Consider the following 22,084-nt stretch of genomic DNA (forward strand, 5'->3'; position numbering starts at 1 on the left):
GAGGTTAAATACCTGGATCTCCACACCAGTTAGTTGGACCAGTCCCAGGACCAGGACCAGCCTGGTCCTGGTCCAGTCCCAGCCTGGTCAGATGCGTACATGAACTGATGAAGCCTCTTGGATGGGAGGTGAAACGTCTTCCTAGACAAACAACCAAGTCCAGTTGCTTTTGACTGAAATTGCTTTGAGGATGATGTAGCCTCTCCGTTGGGGTCCGTACTCGCCTCTGGGAGTTGCCATCTTGTCAGACTTTGACTCCGCCTCATTCCCTCTGACCAAAAAAGGGCATGTATGTGACATTGGAGGGAGGGAGATACGTACGTCAGGCTGACGTTTACACCATTAGCAACATTAGCTCAACCGCCTAGGAGCTAGGCTAAGACAACATGCTGCTAGACAAATGGGAGTGGGAGTCAATGTTTAGATTTTTTTTGGGACCAGGACGGAATGGGAGTCACATGGCGCTCCGTGTCTCTAGCGGAGGCTCCGGGAGTCAAGTGCAGGCAGCCTTTATGATTTGAACCGTATTCAACACATTACCACGCCCATAGACTGTAAAACACCTACCCTCACTGCCCGAATCCTCCCGCGGCTCCAGATTAGCATCTAGCGCCATCGACAGTAGGCGAATTTACTGTATATTGCAAGTCATGGTGCAAGTCTGGCTATTTAATTAGCATAACAGAGCTTTATCCCGTTAAGAAGGTGTGCAGCCTACGAGGTGTGTGTTATTGGTGTAAAAACATTAAGCTGCGAGCTCTGAATTAGCACGTTTATTTACCCGACTATTCGTTTACTTTCACTTCCTTTAGCTCTCACGGGACTGTGAATAAACCCTGTTCTGGTCTCATGCTTTACTCCCGGGAGGAGCTACACACCATGTATCTTATTATTGTCGACATAACAAAATAAATCTCATGGACACATAATCATTTTGCCTCGTTTCTACACGGGAGAAGAAGAAAAAATCAGGTCTGAAGGTAGAAAAAGTCAAAAAGGAGTTAATCTTCCCGTAATTGATCAGACGCCGATGATGACGAGCTCCTCCATTTGTCTGGTGATTGCAGCGTGTTGTCTAACATATGTACGGAGGGAAGGACAGACGCTCGGGGGGCGTTGTCCAGACCGCTCAGCCACTAATTCGTGACAGGTGCCCGCGGCGCCGCACGCCCTCGTCTGGGTTCGTGACTCAGCCTGGCATTACTCTCTTTGTCGTCGCACACCCGGAAACCCCTTCACCATTCGTCGCTAAGCTTGACTTTCCCTTAATGGTGCCCAGAGGGAGGCCGTCGGGCTTTCATATGTATGAAAGTGTGCTGATGTGGACGCGCACTTCACCGACCGGCTGTGAGTCGTCCCCAGTCAAAGTGGATAAAGCCGGAGGAGGAAGAAGAGGAGGAGGAGGAGGAAGGGGGGGCAGTTTTATTTAGAGGAGTGCTCGCGGTCAGTGGGGTGGCAAAAACCCTCACCCCGACTCACCCTGCTGCTCACTCACAGGGAACGCGATGCATCTTTTTGTTGAATGAGCCAGAGCACTCAGCAGCGGCGGCGGCGTTGGCGGCGTCATCCGTTGAATATTAATTCTTGAGACAAGACGAGAACATCAAAGACAGAAGAGAGAAAAGGGAAAAGGGCTGCGATGAGGTTTGTGTGTTTTTGTTTTCCCGGACATGGAAAATAGATTATTCTTTCTCTCTTTAGAGCCCGTTCCAAAAAACCGACTGCGCGGTCCTCCGCAAACCCTGGAGGTGTCTGGTGCTGCGCTCAGAACCCAAACACACGGAGCCAGAACACACACCCAGCACAAACACTGGCACCGCTTCCCCCTCAGTGCGTCCCGCCTGCAGCGTCTCAAGGGTTGTTCCAGTTTGGATGAAATGAACAAGTTTTTCTTTTAAACAAAATAATGAGGTGGCAGAAAACTTTCCCATGTTTTCAGAGCGCAGGTACAGCCGCGCACCTGAACGCTGCTCATGAACGTGTTGGAAAGCTGCAGTTACACGCCAGCTGTCAGGACCGATGAGCTGTGAGTGGACGGATTTTGTTTGCTCAAGAGTTACGCCAGGATTCATTCTGGAATATTTCAACCTGCTTTCAATGCAAATAAACTCGTTTCAAGGGGGTTTTCCTCACATCGGCCTTTTTGTTCTTTATTGCTGCAGCACTCTGGCTTCGTCTTTCTTGTTTCAGAGCGTTTCTGTGAACACACACATAATAATTGGGATTCCCGTTAAAATCAAGGTTGCAGAGCAGCAGATGTTTTGTCCCGGGAGGTTTTGGTGCTTTTCATTACGCTAACGTGTCTCCTCGCTTCCCTCACTGGCGTCCAGGGCTGAAACGTTTACTCTAGTAACTCGCTTACAACGAAAAAATATCTCACGTGTTCTGCGGCCTGCTCAGCGCAGCCATCATTGTTCCACACGGACCGTTTTTGCGGATGCACGCCGCTACATCCGTGTTCAGTTGGCGCGTTAACGGAGGGTGAAGAAACAGCCCGGGAAAGGCCGAGAACGTCCAAAGTTTGGGATCATTTTGCACTTAAAGAGAGGCCGACAACGTCATGGGTGGTTCAGCGTCTGAGCCGAAAGTAGCCTGTTGTTAACCCCGCTTCACCGTGCGCTGCTGCTTCGGGTTAACGACTGACCCGTTAACTGGCGAGTGCGTCTGTGGTTGCCGTAGTGACTGCAGATGTTAAAAACAGGAAGTGAGGGGCAGTCGGTGGAACAGGGGTTGGGGCAGTAGCCGCATGTAAATAGGCTGAAGGTCCTCGAGGCAGCGGCCGCAGGTTCGACTCCGACCTGCGGCCCTTTGGTGCATGTCTCCCTCTCTCTCTCTCTCTCTCTCTCTCTCTCTCTCTCTCTCTCTCTCTCTCTCTCTCTCTCTCTCTCTCTCTCTCTCTCTCTCTCACCTTATTTCCTGTTTCTCTCATATTATAAAAGGCTTGAAAACTGCCAAACAATAATCTAAAAGGAAGAGAATGCGTAGGTGTCCTGGTGAATGCCTCTTTGTTTAGTTTTTCATGAATGTTAAACAGAACGTCTCCTCTCTGATCGGTCTGTAGGGTTTGGTTTGAGTTAATGTGTCGGTGAGCTTTTGTTTGTTGTTGTTACGTCAAACAGGAAGAGAGCGACTTCCTGATAATATCCATCTCTAATTCATTTTCTAAATACAGTAAATCTATTTGTCTGTAAACCTGCGTGTCATGTAGAATCTTATGCTCCACTTTGAATTGTTTATATAGTAACTTATTCATGGTAAATTGCGAGTGTATTGCCGTCAACACACACACACACATCTTGATGTCTCTCTCTCCCTCACACATGCGTGCACACAGAAACACACACACCTCTGTGTTAGGTTACCCAGCAAACAGGCCTACCTCTGACATAATGTATTATTTGTTATTAATGGTTAGTAATCACGCAAAATTATCATTTTTATTACTCGATGGAATAATCGGTAGCTGCAGCCCTACTTGCGTCTCTTCCTCACGTCTTAGTTCCTCCCTGCGAGGATGTTAAAGCGAGGATGTTAAAGCGAGACGTGAGGACGGAGGAGCTGAAGCTGCTGAAGGAGAAATCCACGGTTCGATAGTGTCCTCAGCGTAGCGTAGGATACACCAGCGTCTCGCTCTAAGCTCCTCCAGAAGTCTCCTCTCTCTTCATCTCCTCGAGGGATTGGACCATCCTCTATGATGATGGATGCAGAACGATTTCCAGGTCACTTGAGGAGAGAGGACACAAGGAAGCATGGTTAGAATAATGAAAGGAGTCTTAGTCGTGTCCAGACCTTCCTGCAACACGAGCACACGGACACGCTTTGAATTTTATAGTAAATACCAGGAATTAAAACAGTATTCAGCTGCAAACAAACATCTAAACTGCATCAAATGTGCTCTAGAAGAGGTAAAATAAAGGAATAAATGGTCAAAACAGAATGGAAACGAGTATTGCATCATAAATGCGACACTATCCTGAGGTGCAGTCTCTTTACGGTGACTTGCGCCTGCATAAACATGCAAACACATCATGTAACAACTCACACATTCAGTTCAAAAAACAGCTAATTTAGTGCAAATAATATGTTGTTCTGTTCCCTGCTGGACCTGGTTTTAATTAGAGCTCTGCTCAAGATGCACAGAGGAGGTGGATGCTTCTTAGCCGCGTTATCCAGTGTGTTGGAGCGCTAAGTAGGTGTGACCGAATTTGGGTCAGCATATTTGCTGGTGTAGCGCCTACAATTACAGCACTTTCTGCTCTGCTCTGCGGTTTTCAGTCCCTCTGCAGACGGATCTTTGTTGCTCAGCCGCGTCTTTAGAAACACAATTAAAATAGGATCTTCCAGCTCCGGGCTTAGAGGGCTGATGGCGTACCGTCCGCATTTACCCAGAGCTCCTGTTTCCACAGGGAGGATTAAGCACCTGGCACAAACCAGAGGCTGTTTTTAACCCCCTTTCAGACAGAACAGTAGCGGCTCACTGAGCAAAGGTTAAAAGTGATTTGTAATATGGAGTGTGCAGCGTGACGTCCAGCGCGAGCCTTCTGGAGACACTCGCAGACCAACCTGTCCGTTGATTTAACCGCGGCTTACCACAGGCTTGGTATTAGTCACTAAATATAATCAGCAGACGTTCAGGGACCTTGAGATCGTGACTGATGCAAATGACGTTTTATGATGCTGTCAGAGGCTCGCTCGTCACAAACCTGCGAGAAGGCCGCGGGAGAGTGTTGATAATGTGGTGCCGCTGCAGTCTGAGTGCGCTGACCTGTGACAAAAACCAGACGCACCGTATAATTCTCACATTATCCGTGAATGTTCACACAGAACATGTGCGTTACTGACTAGTGCACCCTGTAACTCCTGATGCAGTGAGAGGGAGAGAGATTTTTCCATGAAAGTTGGCCTCCGCCCCAACTTAACCGCACAAATAACGTACACACGCCTTGTCCACTTACTGAAAGTCACGTCTTTGTGTCGGCTCGCTTCATTGAAGGAGTCGTTCCACGTTGATTTAAATGCGGTTCTTGATTTCTGTTCAGGATGTGATGACGATTTAAATTAGCATTAAGAAAGAAGCCGGTTAGCCTAGCTTAGCATCAAGACTGGAACCAGGGTCAAGCAGTTAGCCTGGCTCCTCTAAAGGTTCCTTTCTGCTCCCATCATCTCATCTCATCTTCAGCCTCTTATCCGGGGTCGGGTCTCTGGGGCAGCAGCTCCAGCAGGGGACCCCAAACTTCCCTTTCCCGGGCCACATTAACCAGCTCTAACTGGGGGATCCTGAGGCGTTCCCAGGCCAGTGTGGAGATCTAATCTCTCCACCTGGTCCTGGGTCTTCCCCGAGGCCTCCTCCCATTTCGTGTGTAAATAGAGACGTACGTTATCATCGTTTTAATCACTGCCCTCGTGCTTTCATGCGTCCTTTCCGCTGCGATGGACGTTGAGCAAAACATCCTCTAGAGGGCGTTGCTGTAACTGTCGAATGTAACTTCCAGTATTTCAGGATGTCCGTCGGGGCTTTTGATGACTTGCTCGCTCCTGATATCCACGCCACTCTTTCTGTCCAGTGCCCGACACTGCCCCCGCAATTTCTAGCATCCATAAGCTTTCAGGATACAGACAGAAATACGGACGAAATGTACGCAGAGGACGTATGCGTCTTCAACGTAGAGCAGAAATGAGCCTGTAAGCTCCCTAATTGGCGGGTTTTGACATCAAAATCTACATTATTTTCCATCTGTGCATAAAAAACACTGGATATTCAAAAGAGAAAGTCCAAATAACGTTAAGAACGTGACTTTAACGTCCACTGAACGGCGTAAATCACCAGATGTGTGCGGAGCGATGAGAAGTCTGCATCCTCACATTAATACAGTAACACAGAAATGTCATTTTCCCATGTTTTCCACTGGGTTTTGGTTCTTTAATGAAATCATCTAATTGCGCCTCCTTCCCTGCAACGGTTTCACGGTACCTGGCTGTCGTACAGTCGCACATTAATCATCATTTTCTGTTGTCGTTTCCTGGAAAATGCTTTGAAACGAATCCAAAATGTCCTCACTGGGTTTTGGTCTGGGTTCAAGCCTTCAAGAGGCTGCGTACAGTGCAGCCGTTGTTCCAACGCGGCACTCGCCCTGAAACCACAAGTGGTTACATTCCAGTTCGTGTCGGGATTGAACAAACGAGCTACAACGTGGTAATTAACTAATGACCTCGAGGTGATGGGTTGTTTTCACCTCGGACGGAGCCAGGTGAGCTGCTTTCAGTCGTCAAACATTCACCTCGCACATATTTAAGCCCAAAAGTTTTGCGTTCTGCTACCTCTAGAAACAACAGAGCACTAATATATAAATATAAACTGTTTATTGTGATTAAATCCACTTTAAATGGCCTCAGATGCAAAAGTCCATCATTCACACTTACGGCAGAATGACAGAGACAGTCCTGACATTTATTCTTTGTCATAAAATAGAGTAAACACACTGTTTTTAATAAGGTACTTAAGCAGTATATTATGTCAGCGTTGCATTAACATCACGTCAGTCACACACCGCTGCAGGTCAGTGTGTGTCTGAGTGCAAGTCTGTCAAGATTAACCACGCTGCACTTCAAGAATGAACTCGTTTGTTTCATGGGTTCAAGGCATAATTAGGCATTTTGAGAAAAACCCAACAAGTTCTTCTTCACTGCGGTTTCACACCAAGCACATACTTTCGAGAGGGTTCCTGGTTTGAATCCCAGCTGGGGCCCTTCTGTGTGGAGTTTGCATGTTGTCCCCGTGTGTGCGTGGGTTTTCTCCGGGTTCTCCGGTTTCCTCCCACAGTCCAAAGACGTGCAGGTGTTGGGTTCATTGATGACTCTAAATCACCCGTAGGTGTGAATGGTTGTCTGTCTCTGTTCGTCTCTATGTGTCCTGTGATAGACTGGCGTCCTATCCAGGGTGGACCCCGCCTCACGCCCAATGTCAACTGGGACAAGAGGCTGAAGATGAATGAATGAATGAACCCACTTTCATTTACATCAACATGGAAATTTACCTAAACTGGTTTAAATGGGTTCAGCTGAACATTCATTTGGTGAATATTCAGACGCATTGAGCGGATTTCCACCCGTGCAAATATATATATATAAATAAGCGAATGCATCCTGAGTGTGGGTGGGTGTGTGCTGGATGTGCGAGAGGGGAGAGAAAAGAGACCCGCGGCTGCTGTTTGTTCAGAGACTTATAATCAGTTACAATCACGTCCACGTCCATGAGACTCAACCACGCGATCACTGTCACGCGTTTGTGTTTTGAAAGGAGAGAGGTCGTTTGAGTCCGTGTTTTGCCAGACAGCACGATTTTCATAAAGTCCTTTAGTCTGGCCTCACTAACAACATAAATGATGATAATAATATATAATTACACCATGTGGAGCGGAGCTGTACCTTGCTGTAGCTGCTCTACAAAGTGCACTAACTATTAAATCACTAATAACACGAGTTCTGCTCAGTTTGGGTCTGAAAGTATGGAAGTTAGGATGGATTTGCATAAAAATCCTACCATGGCAAACCAGGAAACCATGATCTGTCGTAGATGTGCCAACTTTGTATTTGTTGGGACGGTAAACAAACTTTTTTTGTTGCTTAAAGCAGGGGTGTCAAACTCAGGCTCGTGGGCCAAACCTGGCCCGCAGTGTAATTATATTTGTCCCTAAGATCATATCAAGGTTCTGCGAGTATAAAGCTTACACGTCTACTTTTCTGTTCACACACATGAGCATCCATGCTACCAGTCTCTGCAGACAAGCTGAATCCACCCCTCCCCAAAAACGACCCAAAGAAAGATGGAAACAGGAGCTTTCAGCAGCGGTGGGAGGCAGATGATCTGTGTCTGAAGGTAAAGACCATTTTTTTTAGTAAAGAAAGATGAAAACACCACCAAAAGGTGATGTAACAACTAAAAACAAACGTAAAACACCACAAAAACGTGACAAAATTACTATAAACAGACACAAAACACCACAAAACGTGAAAAAACAGATTTAAACACCACAAAAATGTGAAAAAATGACTAAAAACAGACGCAAAACACCACAAAAACGTGACAAAAATACTAAAAACAGATGAAAAACACCACTATTTGCAGTCTTTTTTTTTTTAGTAAATATTGAGTTTGGAAACTTTGTCCCAGTTTTTAAATTTGGCCCACTGTGAGCTGGAGTTTGACACCGCTGGCTTAGATTATTTTGTAGTGGCTGCAGTTGGGCGCTGTAGGGCAGCACGGCGGCCTCGCTTTCAGTTTTATTAGTGGGATGAGCACGAAACACTGCGACGCAGATTATTAACCACGGACCGGGGGGGACGCATGGTTGTCCAGAGACAATGTAACAATCATAACGGTTTATCCTTCGACCACTAGTTTTGAGTATTGCAGTTTAACATGGCGCACGAGTGTAAATACTAAACCACCCAGTTGCTATGGAGATAAGCCAGTCCGAGACTCGAGTACGCCACACACCTGTGGAAAAACAACACAGCGCTTTTGTTGCTAAATTCAAAACAAACAAAAGTGACCTTTATTTTGGAAAATCTGTAAAAAAATAAATATCAATTCAATAATTTTGGACAAAACCAAGGGAATAATAAAGATCAAGTGTGTGTGTGTGTGTGTGTGTGTGTGTGTGTGTGTGTGTGTGTGTGTGTGTGTGTGTGTGTGTGTGTGTGTGTGTGTGTGTGTGTGTGTGTGTGTGTGTGTGTGTGTGTGTGTGTGTGTGTGTTTCCAAGGTGAAGAGGTTTCTCTGAATGCTGCATGTGTCGTTGTTGAAGGTGTTTATTTATTGGCTTCTTTGTGCGTCTTCTGCGTGTTTTCTCTTTATCTTTGCGGTGAATTGAGCGCTCAGGGCCACCGTAGGACGTCCTTCTAACTCAGAATACTTTCTCTTTCTCTCTCTCTCACTTCTCCGTTCTGTCTTTGTTAGCTTCTCTCCATTCTCCCTCTCACAAGTGTGTCTGCTTTCTTTTCTTCCTCACTTTATTTCTCCTGTCAAAGTTGTGACTCTTCTTGACTTTCTGCTTCACAACGAATGTTTTCATTAGTGAGCGTCGGGCGCGTCGCTAGCTAACGAACACATTCGGGGCTGTAGCCCAGGAGAATCCTTTTCAGACAGGGGTTCAGGAGTTTCTCCCCCGAGAAATGTTTGAAACTGGGCTGATCAACATGCAAATTGTGACATAGTTTGAGAAGTTTTCTCTCCCGACCGGTGTTTGGGTTTAAAGAGTGACCGCAGAGGCACTCAGCTGAAGGTCGCCAGTTGGCAGAGTCACTCGTTGAACTGAAACAAAGGCAAATCTGCTTTAAGGGCGCACTCACACTGTCCCTCCGTACCGTGCACAAACAAGTTTCATGGCTAAAGTCTGGTTCCTTTGACCAGTGTGAGTGCAACCGTACCACGTCTAGAAGCGGCACGCTTGCCGTCCAGGGCCCGTTTGGGAGAGGTGGGCTTTAGTAAAGTACGTTTGCACGTGTACGAGCACGAGCGTGCGCACGTGTACGAGCACGAGGTCTACGGCGGTTCTGAGGTCATTTCCTGTGCGCCTGTTGGGACATAGAAAAAAGAAGGAGGGACCATGCGCGGACATTTAAAACATTGGTGGTGAAAGGTTCACGTTGGTGTGATGCGGAGGTGGAGTGTTTACTGCAGATTTGGTCGATGAAAAGATTCAAAAACAGTCGACAAGACGCACAAAAACTCTGAGGTCTACGGAAAGATCTGGAAACAAAGCCACGCATCGCCATGACGTCATCAATGCGTGTGACGTGTTACGGCGTGATGACGTATAGGCAGCAAGAAGCATTCTCCGAGGCCCAGGTAGTGTGAGTACCAACGGGCCTGGAGGGGGGGACAAGGACCCTAAAGCACGGGGCACGGGACGGAGGCACAGTGGGAGGGCGCTCTTAGACGACACAGAGGTCCAGGGTCACGGCCCTGAATGCCCAGGTCTAACGCCGCGCCTGGTTAGCTGTGTGTCCTCACTTTAAACAGAACCAGGCTCTCTTAGAGTCTCTGTGTAACTGGATCCAACCGTGTTCTGACTCCAGCTCCATAATTAAAGGTTCTGTGTGTAACTTTTTACATGTATTTATCATTTTTCTTTTTTTTTCTCCAATGGACGAACCGGCTGCAACGTGCCTTTAACAAACCAGACCTTTTACTCCACTATATTTATTTAATAACTTAAGTTACTTACAGATTCAGATTAATAATTGAAAATCTAACTAAATAAATGATCATAACTGCACCTCGATCAGACTTCATTTGTCCCCAGGGGGAAGCCAACAGGCGACCCAGCAGCGCATTAAATATATATAAATATATATATATATATATATATATATATATATAAATAAAGTAAAATTAGCTTCACCTTTAGCAGCTTAAATTAATGTAATGATCACTTTAATTCATCCATAATTATTGTCCTGTAAGATGAGTGCTTTGCCTGACAGTACCTAATGAATATCATCACTGTAATTGTTTAATACTTTTAGAGTGTAGTTTTTTAACACTGTGGTATTTCTACATGTACTGAAGTGAAAGAGTCTCTCACCGCTGCACATCCGTTCCCCTCGCTCTCACAATCAAAGCAAATAACTACTCCTCCTCCTTATTCAGTCCTCAAGCACTTTCCACACATTTCAGCGTTTGCATTCTGCAGCAAACGGAAATAACTCGACTCCCTACAACAATGCTACTGCGGCTAAAGCTAACGAGTAGTGAAAAAGTGTCAGGGACGTAAATCCACCATAACTCGCTTCAGCTGTGACACTGACGCTAAAGAAATAAATGAACATTTTAATGATGGATAGATAGATGACGGATGGATGGATGGATGGATGGAGAGAGAGAGAGAGAGAGAGAGAGATAGACGGATAGATAGATAGATGGATAGATTGATAGATAGATGGATGGATAGATAGATATATAGATTGATAGACGGATAGATAGATGAATGGATAGATGGATGGATGGATGGATAGATTGGTAGATGGATGGAGAGAGAGAGAGATAGATGGATAGATAGATAAACGGATAGATAGATAAACGGATGGATAGATAGATGGATTGATGGAGAGAGAGAGAGAGAGAGAGAGAGATAGACGGATAGATAGATGGATGGATAGATAGATATATAGATGGATAGACGGATAGATAGATGAATTGATAGATAGATGGATGGATGGATAGATAGATGGATAGATGGGTAGTTAGATAAATAGGTAGATGGATCGATAGATGGATGGTTGGAGGGATGGAGTGATGGAGTGATAGATGGATAGACGGATGGATAGACAGATTGATGGATAGATAACCGGATATATAGATGGATGGATAGATGGTTAGATAGATAGATAGATAGATAGATTGGTAGTTAGATGGATGGATTAGTGGATAGATAGACAGATAGATGGATGGATAGATGATAGATAGATAGATAGATGATAGATAGATGGATGGATGGATAGATAGATGGATTGGTAGTTAGATGGATGGATTAGTGGATACATAGATAGATAGATGGATGGATAGATAGATAGATGGATAGATATATAGGTAGATGGATAGATAGATAGATGGATGGATGGATAGATGGATAGATATATAGGTAGATGGATAGATAGATAGATGGATATATAGATAGATAGATAGATCGATAGATAGATAGATGGATAGATATATAGGTAGATAGATAGATCGATAGATGGATAGATGGATAGATATATAGGTAGATAGATAGATCGATAGATGGATGGATAGATAGATAGATAGATGATAGATAGATGGATGGATAACTGTATTGCCTCCAATATTCACTAATTAGCGGCTGAACGAGGCCGATCCAGTCTTGTCTTTTTTATTAATATCACACACAGCAATAGACCCTTTGGCGGGCGGGTTCCGGTCCACGGGCCGTATGTTTGACCCCCCTGGTTCAAACCCTTAGGCTCTGCATGAGCATCTTTGCTGTGATGTCTCCCGTTTGCCTGTTTTCACTTGTTTTGTCTGCTTTTTACACAGCTTTAAAAAGTCGTTTTTAAAATACGTGCTCTCCCTGAAACCCGTGACTTCAGTGCTTTGACTTTAATCCGTCCAAATTATTTATGTAGTGAACCCAGAGTAAAGTTGTCCAGTCATGCAGCGGCGTGTAAATCTGACTGGAGTAAAAGGAGAGAACGTGAGAGCTCTCTGGAAACATGTGAGATTTGTTTTGCCAGCATACTTAAATTCAGTACTGCAAGTTAAACCTGTGCGTCTGAATCGTCTCCTTTAAGAATCCAAACGAGTCCATTACAGAACTTTTGACTTTGACAGAATTCCCCGCAGAGCGATTCCTAGGCTCTCCGGATTATTGCGTTGGGGTTCAGGGAATATCACAGCGAGGTAATCTTGATTGGGGATGACAGCCCCCCCGTTCACTGTCAACATGCTATTTTTAACCAGCGCGTTGCACATTATTGCCCTCAGGCAAACCAACCCCCCCTTCATCTCTCACCCTCCCCAAAAAATCTCTAATTATTAAAACATTAAGTCCATCAGCCTCCGTCTACGCTTGTGCTCATTCATCTTTCTCTCTTTTACTTAAAACCCAGCTCATCTCCAAGGTGGTGAACTTTGAAAATGTTAGTTTTCTGTCATTATGTTCATCTTCTCATCTCATCTTCAGCCTCTTATCCGGGGTCGGGTCTCAGGGGCAGCAGCTCCAGCAGGGGACCCCAAACTTCCCTTTCCCGGGCCACATTAACCAGCTCTAACTGGGGGATCCTGAGGCGTTCCCAGGCCAGTGTGGAGATCTAATCTCTCCACCTGGTCCTGGGTCTTCCCCGAGGCTTCCTCGCAACCAACTGTTTGTGTCTCATTTTCATTATTAGGCTGTTGTTGAACTGCATGACATTTAAAATATGAAAGTAAGTGTTGAGCCCTGGTTTTCTGTTTAGTTCGGATGGAAATGGATCTGAAAAGACTTTAAATCCGTAAAGTTGAGGGTAGAGATGCACCGGTCTGATTCCTGGGTCGGATATCGCCTCCAGTGTTCACTAATTAGCGGCCCAATGAGGCCGATCCATCATTTCTCTTTTATTAATATCAAACACAGCGACACAGTTACAGCGCAGTAGTCACTTCAATTCAAATAATACATTACAAGTACATTTATATCTGTGTTTATTTGTTACCTTTTTTTTAACAAGGCTAAATGTTTGTGTCAAGCCTGAAGCCTTCCTCACAGTTGGATCAGATCAGTATCGGGTCTCTGACGATACGCTCAGCCCAGGTATCGGATTGGATCGTGAAAAAATGGATCGTGCATCTCTAGTTGTCGGCCAGAAAACCCCAAAAAATTAGCTGAAAGATGGTTGGAAAAAGCAGCTTTAGCAGGGGACCCCAAACTTCCCTTTCCCGGGCCACATTAACCAGCTCTAACTGGGGGATCCTGAGGCGTTCCCAGGCCAGTGTAGAGATCTAATCTCTCCACCTGGTCCTGGGTCTTCCCCGAGGCCAGAGAACCCCAAAAATGAGCTAAAAGATGGTTTAAAAAGCTGTGTAGGGATGAGGGGAACTGCAGAGTTGAGTTTAGCTGTTTTAACCTCACCCCCTTGTTCCTCCGTGTGTGAAAAGAGACGCTAACGAGCCCCGAGATGTCTGGAACCAGGTTACCCGCGGTGTGTACCTGTTTGCCGTTTGGGTAATGTAACCAGAGCGTAAACTGTCTCCTAAAAATAGACGCAAACGAGAACTCCATTTTATTGACGTTTCATTATTTATGGATGTTGGCAGCTCTCCACTCCCAGAGAAAACCAATGCCGCTTTGACCTTACCTTGACCTCTGAAACCCCCCACTCCACTGAGTTGACAGGTTCATCTGGCGCCGGGACACGAAGCCGTGGTTTCTCGGATGAAAAAGCAATCGATCCGATGAGCGCCGTTTGGGGGGCGACTAACGATTAACCAGTCAGCGCCGCGGTCGGGCCTAACGCCGTTGTCAAGCTGTCGTCCAGCTGTCGTCCAGCTGTGCACCGGACCCAAGACGTAGCAATCACAACAATGTCGATGGCTATAGATGAGATAGACGCTGCTGTCAAAGCTGTTTTTGGATCGATTAATAGCCCTGATTAAGTTTTCTTTAGCTGCGCTCCGCTCTTAAAACAAATCAGTATGCTGGCGTCAGTGTGGACTTAAGAGGAAGTTGGATTCATTCAGGTTCTCTTGGTTAGAGAAGATCGAATCACGCTCCGCGGAAATCTGTTAGAGTGCAGACGATGTCAGAGCGGAGATGGAAACGGAGCGCAACAAGCTGACAATTTGGTCTGATCCCAGTCGAGCTTTAACGGCGTCCGACTGCTCAGCAAACTTCAACGTTCTCCACACAGTTCTGAGAAACTGTCACTGGGAAAAGATTTCCGACGACCCGAGTCGACCCGCGTGGAGATCAGGGTCACGCCTGTCCGTATATCTGAGGGAGAAATGTTTTGTTATGGGACGGCAGATTAATCAGCTGACACTTCGGGACGTGCTCTCACTGCTGATCGCCTGAACCCAGTAACAGGAGGATTCTTCCTTAAGACAAAACAACCCTGCTGCGACTTGTGTGTGTGTGTGTGTGTGTGTGTGTGTGTGTGTGTGGTTTATGTATATTAAGGCTCTAACGTTATCATACGCGGGCAGCAGAACTAATGTCTTTTCCTCTGTGTGTTTAAATGCAGTGAAGCTCAGACGTTGAGGCAGCCTCACCTGCAGGCAGCTGCTGATTATAAAAATAAACATAATCTTTCAAACATTTTTCTGACATCCCTCCTCTCGACTTTTCGATTGCCTCATTTGCCGTGTTTCCTCTCCCCGAGTGTCTCTCTCTCTCTCTGCCGATTCCATTTCCTTCATCTTAAGGAATAATAAATGGGAAATGACAAATGTGAAATTTGTTACAGATTATTTCATTTCGTGCTGTGACGGAGCAAGCGTGCATGAGAAAATATCATTTTACCCATCATCTGTCATAGCCTTCATGTGGGTTGCATTACGCAGCAATGTAGAGGAACTGGGTTTTTTCTAAAATAGAAAATAAACACGGGTTCGCTCCGTGTCGTGTCCAGTCTGAGTCTTTCTTTTGATTTAAAGGAGGCGAAGGGGATGGAAATTTAAAGATATGCATTGTAAAACTGTCCATTATTGTCCAGTTAGTTAAATAATTCCCAGACTTGCTGCGGTTCTCCCTCATTGTCTGTGAACAGCACGACAACATTTTGTAAATCCAGCTTAAAAATCGTGTGTCTAAGGGCGCACTCACACTGTTCTTCCGCATCAAAACAGGTTTTTCGGCTAGAGCCTAGTTCCTTTGACCAGTGTGAGTGCAACAGTACCGCCCCTAGGAGCGGTATGGTTGCTGGTCACAGTCCGTTTGGGAGAGGTGGGCTTTTGTAAAGCACGTTTGCACGTGTACGAGCACGAGCATGCGCACGTGTACGAGCACGAGCGTGCGCACGTGTACGAGCGTGCGCACGTGTACGAGCGTGCGCACGTGTACGAGCACGAGGCCTACGGCGGTTCTGAGGTCATTTCCTGTGCGCCTGTTGGGACGTAGAAAAAAGAAGGAGGGACCATGCGCGGACATTTCAAACAATGGCGGTGAAAGGTTCACGTTGGTGTGATGCGGAGGTGGAGTGTTTACTGCAGATTTGGTCGATGAAAAGATTCAAAAACAGTCGACAAGACGCACAAAAACTCTGAGGTCTACGGAAAGATCTGGAAACAAAGCCACGCATCGCCATGACGTCATCAATGCGTGTGACGTGTTACGGCGTGATGACGTATAGGCAGCAAGAAGCATTCTCCGAGGCCCAGGTAGTGTGAGTACAAACGGGCCTGGAGGGGGGGACAAGGACCCTAAAGCACGGGGCGCGGTGTGGAAGGACAGTGTGAGTGCGCCCTTAGTTAAATAACTCCCAGACTTGCTGCGGTTCTCCCTCATTGTTTGTGAACAGCACGACACAAGGACGACATTTTGTGAATCCAGCTTGAAAAATCGTGGCTCTAAATGTAAAAAAACACTAACAATGCCTTGGCAGAGGGTGGTAGACTCTCCTGACAGCAAACGTGTGAAAACTCACAGCTTCTAAGACTGCCTCTAATGATATCGCTCCCTATTAGTCTCAAAAGCAGGAAAGGTCACAATGCCACTATGAATCCAGCAGGAATTCACATCTCGTACATTTCCAGGGACACAAGGCCCCAAAAAAACAGAGTTATTCACTTAAAAACATGTGAAAAATCTGCCTTTAACATCCGCCTCCTGTCCTTTTCCCCTCTCTTTGCTCTCTCTCCAGATAATGTTTATAGGAAATGCCTCGCAAATGGGACATGGGCGCTGAAGGGGAACTACTCCATGTGTAAGGCCATACTTCACGAGGAGGTAAGACGTCACGGCGGGCCGTGTTTGTGTGCATGTATCCTGGTTAATGAGGCTTTTCACAAAGACTCTCCAAGCATGAAACATAATCAAAAACCAACAACAAGGCGGGGTTGGCAGCGGGAGACGAGTGCGGCAGGTTCGCTTGAGGATTATTTATAGTAAATATGGATTCAGGGTGAGGTCCCCCTGAGCCCGCAGCCTTAAACGGACACCACCGTCTAAAGAGAACACTACGAAAGGCCCAGGAGTATCAGTCGACGGGTTCAAACGCACAATTGTATTAAAAAAGGCGCTGCAGCTTTAATGTCATCTTGGCAGCTTTTACATGTGGGCGGGAGCCTGAGATCTGCAAATCAACCTGCAGCTATTTCTCTTTTGCAAACAAAACAGAGTCATTTTGTAAATTCCTCTAAAAAAGAAACGGGCTTTTCTAAAGCGCATTGTCCTCCGGCAACGATAGAAAGGATGCGGTGGGTTAGCTTCGGTTGAAAGCAACAACACGCTGCTGTTAAGGTCCCGCTGTGCTCCAGATTTTCACCCCTTCACATGTTGTCGTTCACATGCTCTTAGCCTCCACCTGGACGATGTATTGATGTGCAGATGTGATAGTGAGGAGCGCTCGTTAGGACTGAATGGAGGACAATCTTTGAGGCAGAACACGCTGACCTATATCAGGCTGCAGCGAGGGGACATGTGAAGTATTGTATGTGAAACAGAACATCACATGTGAAATGATGTTGGTTAAGCCTGACCTGGCCATCTGCTGAAACTGAACTGAATATTAAACGGCTGAGTTTCCGTAAACAGCGTAGCCGTGTGCCGGTTGAGTCGGCTCTGTTATGTTTTCTTTCCCCGTCTTTAAAACAATCGTATCTTTGACCTGCACTTTAAGGATGAAGCCGGCGTTATTCCATATTTTATCCTGTAAATAATAACGTGCACTATCCGACGTTAAACAGGAGTAAATAGTGCATTTGTTGGAGGCTGTTTCCAGCGGGGGATTAATCCACATTTGGTGTTCTAGGACGATTTAATCATACTGCATTTCATTTTGTTTTAATCTATTCGGCCTGATATTGGGTCCATGTCATGTTAGTCACTGTGAGTTTGGCAGGAGGGGGTCATTTGTTCTTAATATTCACGTGTCTGTCCTCCTCACACGAGAGTGAGGAACATTTAGTTTTATGTTTTCCTCAACAATCGAAGATATGTGTAAACTCGTATTCGGATCTTTTATTTGCTTTGTTGCTCAGATTTAGACGAGAGGATTGATACCACTCGTGTCTGTACGCTGAACACGGAGCTGCAGCCGGGAGGCGTTTAGCATAAAGAGTGAAAAAGACGCCTCTAAAGCTCACTGTCATCACATCGTGTCTTGGGTGTTTAATCCGTACACAAAGAGCATGTTAGCTCGCTGTTTCCTCCTGTTTCCATTCTTCATGCCGAGCTCATTGTCTCCTTGAAAGCAAACTTACTTCCAAAAGGTTGAGCTTCAAGTGTAATAGTTATTCTCTGTATTCTCTCTCACATAACCCCAAATAGCACTATGATGGAAGCACGCATGATTAGGGCCCTTCCACACGGAGACGCGGTTTCCTGTAACCGCACATCTTTATTCTGGTTCAGTCTTCCGTCCACAGCAGCCGGCGTTATCGGAGCCTGAATCCCCCATGGCGTTGTGGTCTGGACGGTGAAAGCTCAGACTTTGTTAAAGGATGGCGTCATGGCCCCACCTCCGACCTCTGACCCCGCGGTGTCACATAACAACAACAGTGCTGCTGCGTGAGAGGACAGAGACGGACCCAGAGACTGTTTACTGAACTGGACTCTGAGCCACATGCATGGGACTGAATGAGGCCCAGCACAGATGTCTCCCTTTTCCCTGATGCTCTGAATAAGGAGCTAAACTGCTCTAGGCTCTGTTTCTAAATCCAGTTCTAAGAAGCTGTGAAAAGTCTCTAAATGTAGTGAGAAAGTGGCGCCTGGGAGTGCTTTGGGACGGGGAAGGGGCTCCCAGCAGCACCCTCTGCTCAGTGAGGACACTAACTGCAGAGTGAAGGGGCTCCCAGCAGCCCCCTCTGCTCAGTGAGGACACTAACTGCAGAGTGAAGGGGCTCCCAGCTGCACCCTCTGCTCAGTAAGGACACTAACTGCAGAGTGAAGGGGCTCCTAGCAGCACCCTCTGCTCAGTGAGGACACTAACTGCAGAGTGAAGGGGCTCCCAGCAGCACCCTCTGCTCAGTGAGGACACTAACTGCAGAGTGAAGGGGCTCCCAGCAGCCCCCTCCGCTCAGTGAGGACACTAACTGCAGAGTGAAGGGGCTCCCAGCAGCACCCTCTGCTCAGTGAGGACACTAACTGCAGAGTGAAGGGTGCATCAGAGTCCAGAACAGCACCAAAGTCTCCACTAAGACCAGAACCAGGGACACGTTTGTCTCTAGGATGGAGGAGGATTTGTCAAAATGACTAAAGATAGATGGAAACCACCCCAAAAAGAAGCAAAATGACTGAAAATAGATGCAAAACCACCAAAAAAAGATGCAAAATGACTAAAAACAGATGCAAAACCACCACAAAAAGATGCAAAATGACTAAAAATAGATGCAAAACAGCACAAAAAGATGCTAAATGACTAAAAATAGATGCAAAACCACCACAAAAAGATGCAAAATGACTTAAAATAGATGCAAAACCACCACAAATAGATGCAAAATGACTAAAAATAGATGCAAAACCACCACAAAAGATACAAAATGTCTAAAAATAGATGCAAAACCACCACAAAATGTCTAAAAATAGATGAAAAACCACCACAAAAAGATGCAAAATGACTAAAAATAGATGCAAAACCACCACAAAAAGATGCAAAATGACTAAAAATAGATGCAAAACCACCACAAAAAGATGCAAAATGACTAAAAACAGATGCAAAACCACCACAAAAAGATGCAAAATGACTAAAAATAGATGCAAAACCACCACAAAAAGATGCAAAATGTCTAAAAATAGATGCAAAACCACCACAAAAAGATGCAAAATGACTAAAAATAGATGCAAAACCACCACAAAAAGATGCAAAATGACTAAAAATAGATGCAAAACCACCACAAAAACAGGCAAAATGAAGATGCAGAGAATAAAAAGGTCGTTTTCGATCGTGTGGACGAACCCTTAGTCTCAACTACAAAACCCAGATTGTGTTGGTTGATAGACTCGTGTGGGATCACTTCACCTTAAGAATTTTGTGTAACGTGCTGCAAAGGCGCATAAACCTGTGAGCGGTACAGTCGTAGTCGTTTGTGCTTTTATAGATCTGCAGGGGAATGAAAGCCTTCGCTCAGTGTTTTTCTCTCTGAGGCTGATGCCCAATCGATCGCTGCAGAAGACGCTCATAGACTGTCTGACCTTTAAGAAACGTTGGACTTCTTCCTCTTTTTGTGTGCGTGAAATAAATCAGCGGGTGGCAGCGGAGGTGTGACTGACATGAGTGGGAAAAGGATGGGGCTGAAGTAGCTTCTTGTTAAAGTTCAACCTGTACTGAAGCGGATACTCGGCGCTCCCACCGGGGAGAGAACCTGCGCGGATCAAAAGCTTATTGTGAAGTTTATTCGAGGAAAAAAATAAAAATCCTCTCCTCCTTTTGGGACTCGCTCGAGGTCGTTCTCTCAGAGATACCATAAGGGCGCACTCACACTGTCCTTCCGCACCCTGCCCCGTGCTTTAGGGTCCTTGTCCCCCCCTCCAGGCCCGTTTGTACTCACACTACCTGGGCCTCGGAGAATGCTTCTTGCTGCCTATACGTCATCACGCCGTAACACGTCACACGCATTGATGACGTCATGGCGATGCGTGGCTTTGTTTCCAAATCTTTCCGTAGACCTCAGAGTTTTTGTGCGTCTTGTCGACTGTTTTTTAATCTTTTCATCGACCAAATCTGCAGTAAACACTCCACCTCCGCATCACACCAACGTGAACCTTTCACCGCCATTGTTTGAAATGTCCGCGCATGGTCCCTCCTTCTTTTTTCTACGTCCCAACAGACGCACAGGAAATTACCTCAGAACCGCTGTAGGCCTCGTGCTCGTACACGTGCGCACGCTCGTGCTCGTACATGTGCAAACGCGCTCTACAAAAGCCCACCTCTCTCAGACGGGCCGTGGACGCAGCTAGGTGCAGAGTGGTTGCACTCACACTGGTCAAACGCACTAGGCTTGACCCGAAAAACCTGTTCTGGCCCGGTGCAGAAGGACAGTGTGAGTGCGCCCTAAGTGTCTTTGTTGTTCCTTACAGATGGAGAGTGAGTCAGGTTTGGGTCTGACATCCGCGGAGACCCGAGGCGAGTGGTGGGTGGGTCTTACTGTATATTATCCCCGTGTCGCCCACCCCCCTCCTCCCTGAGCTCCTCCATCCATTTTAAAAACCTCCCGTTGGCTGATTTATGCTCTGGTGTGTCGGACAGTCCTGCGGTGTCTGTTAAAGGACTGCTTCACTTTTCTTTCACGTCTTTATTACCGCGCACACGCTCGGACGTTCACTGAGAGATGTGCGGTCGCTTATCATTGTAATCGCCCCTCCTGTCACACTGCCCTTGAAACGATCCTTTTAAAGCGTGACTCCGCAGCAAAAAGACAGAGGACAGAAACTGCATTCCTGGTTTGGTGAGAAAAGCGTTCGGCTGCAGCAAAGGGGATTGTCCTGGTGTTATTTAGGGTTCTCTCACTGGGACAATGCACATATGAAAGTCCCAGGACGCCCACGGGTCTGACTCAGACTGCTGAAGCCTCGAGTACGCTTCACAAATGTGGTTCTGTGCACTTTAAACAAACAACTCTGTCCGGTTTGATGACGTCCACAACAAAACTCCACATTTAGCCAGACAGCAAAACAAACACGGCAAACATATTCAGCAGCAAAGACAGCAGAGTGAAATATAGAGTCTGTTCACATGATTAGGCAGACCCAGGCAGGAAGGAGGACTCAGATGCGGAAGTTCGCGGATCAACACTGAATTTATCAGCTTGACGACAAGAAAGTGGCGCAGAGCAAAAGCCACAAACAAAAAATCACGACGCTCCGTCCAGGAGGAACAGAACAAAAGTCGCCAGTAATAAAACAAAGTACAAAATAAAGACGCAAAAACAAAAGGCAAAGTTAACAAATAAATCTCAAAATAAGAACGGGAGGAATAACCAAAAACAAAGTGAACAAAATAATTAATCAAACAAGGAATACAAACACCTGAATGATGAAACAAAGAACTCGATAGCACAAACAAGACTGTGGGACAAAACCGCTGGAAACAAGGTACGAAATAATCTGGCACGGGACAGGAGGGAAGACACGGACTTTATACACATGAAGGGGGGGGGGGGGACCACAGGTGGAAACAATCATTGATCAGGGGAGGACGTCGGACCGGTGACACAAGAGGAAGGGACCTGGAACGAGAGGAGAGTTACCTTTCAAAATAAAACAGGAAATTCATGAGACAAAGAAGAGGAATTCCTTTATTAGTCCTGCGAATGGGGAAATTCAACACACACACACACACACACACACACACACACACACACACACACACACACACACACACACACACACACGCTCAGACAGGACCTATATACATAAAATTAAGGAGAGATGT

General features: G+C 46.1%; 1 protein-coding gene across 1 annotated transcript in view; it reads left to right on the forward strand.

Moving 5' to 3' along the window:
- LOC310960451 (corticotropin-releasing factor receptor 1-like) overlaps nucleotides 1–22,084 on the forward strand; it is a gene marked incomplete at both ends in the record, with an annotated part of 79,154 nt that overhangs the window by 29,843 nt on the left and 27,227 nt on the right. Inside the window, one exon of the mRNA XM_083932159.1 lies at nucleotides 16,355–16,440. Within this exon, the coding sequence (XP_083788285.1) occupies nucleotides 16,355–16,440 (86 nt within the window). The remainder of the gene's footprint in view (nucleotides 1–16,354; nucleotides 16,441–22,084) is intronic.

The sequence above is a fragment of the Echiichthys vipera genome (assembly GCF_963691815.1).
Source record: "Echiichthys vipera genome assembly, chromosome: 18".
NCBI classification, from domain to species: Eukaryota; Metazoa; Chordata; class Actinopteri; order Perciformes; family Trachinidae; genus Echiichthys; species Echiichthys vipera.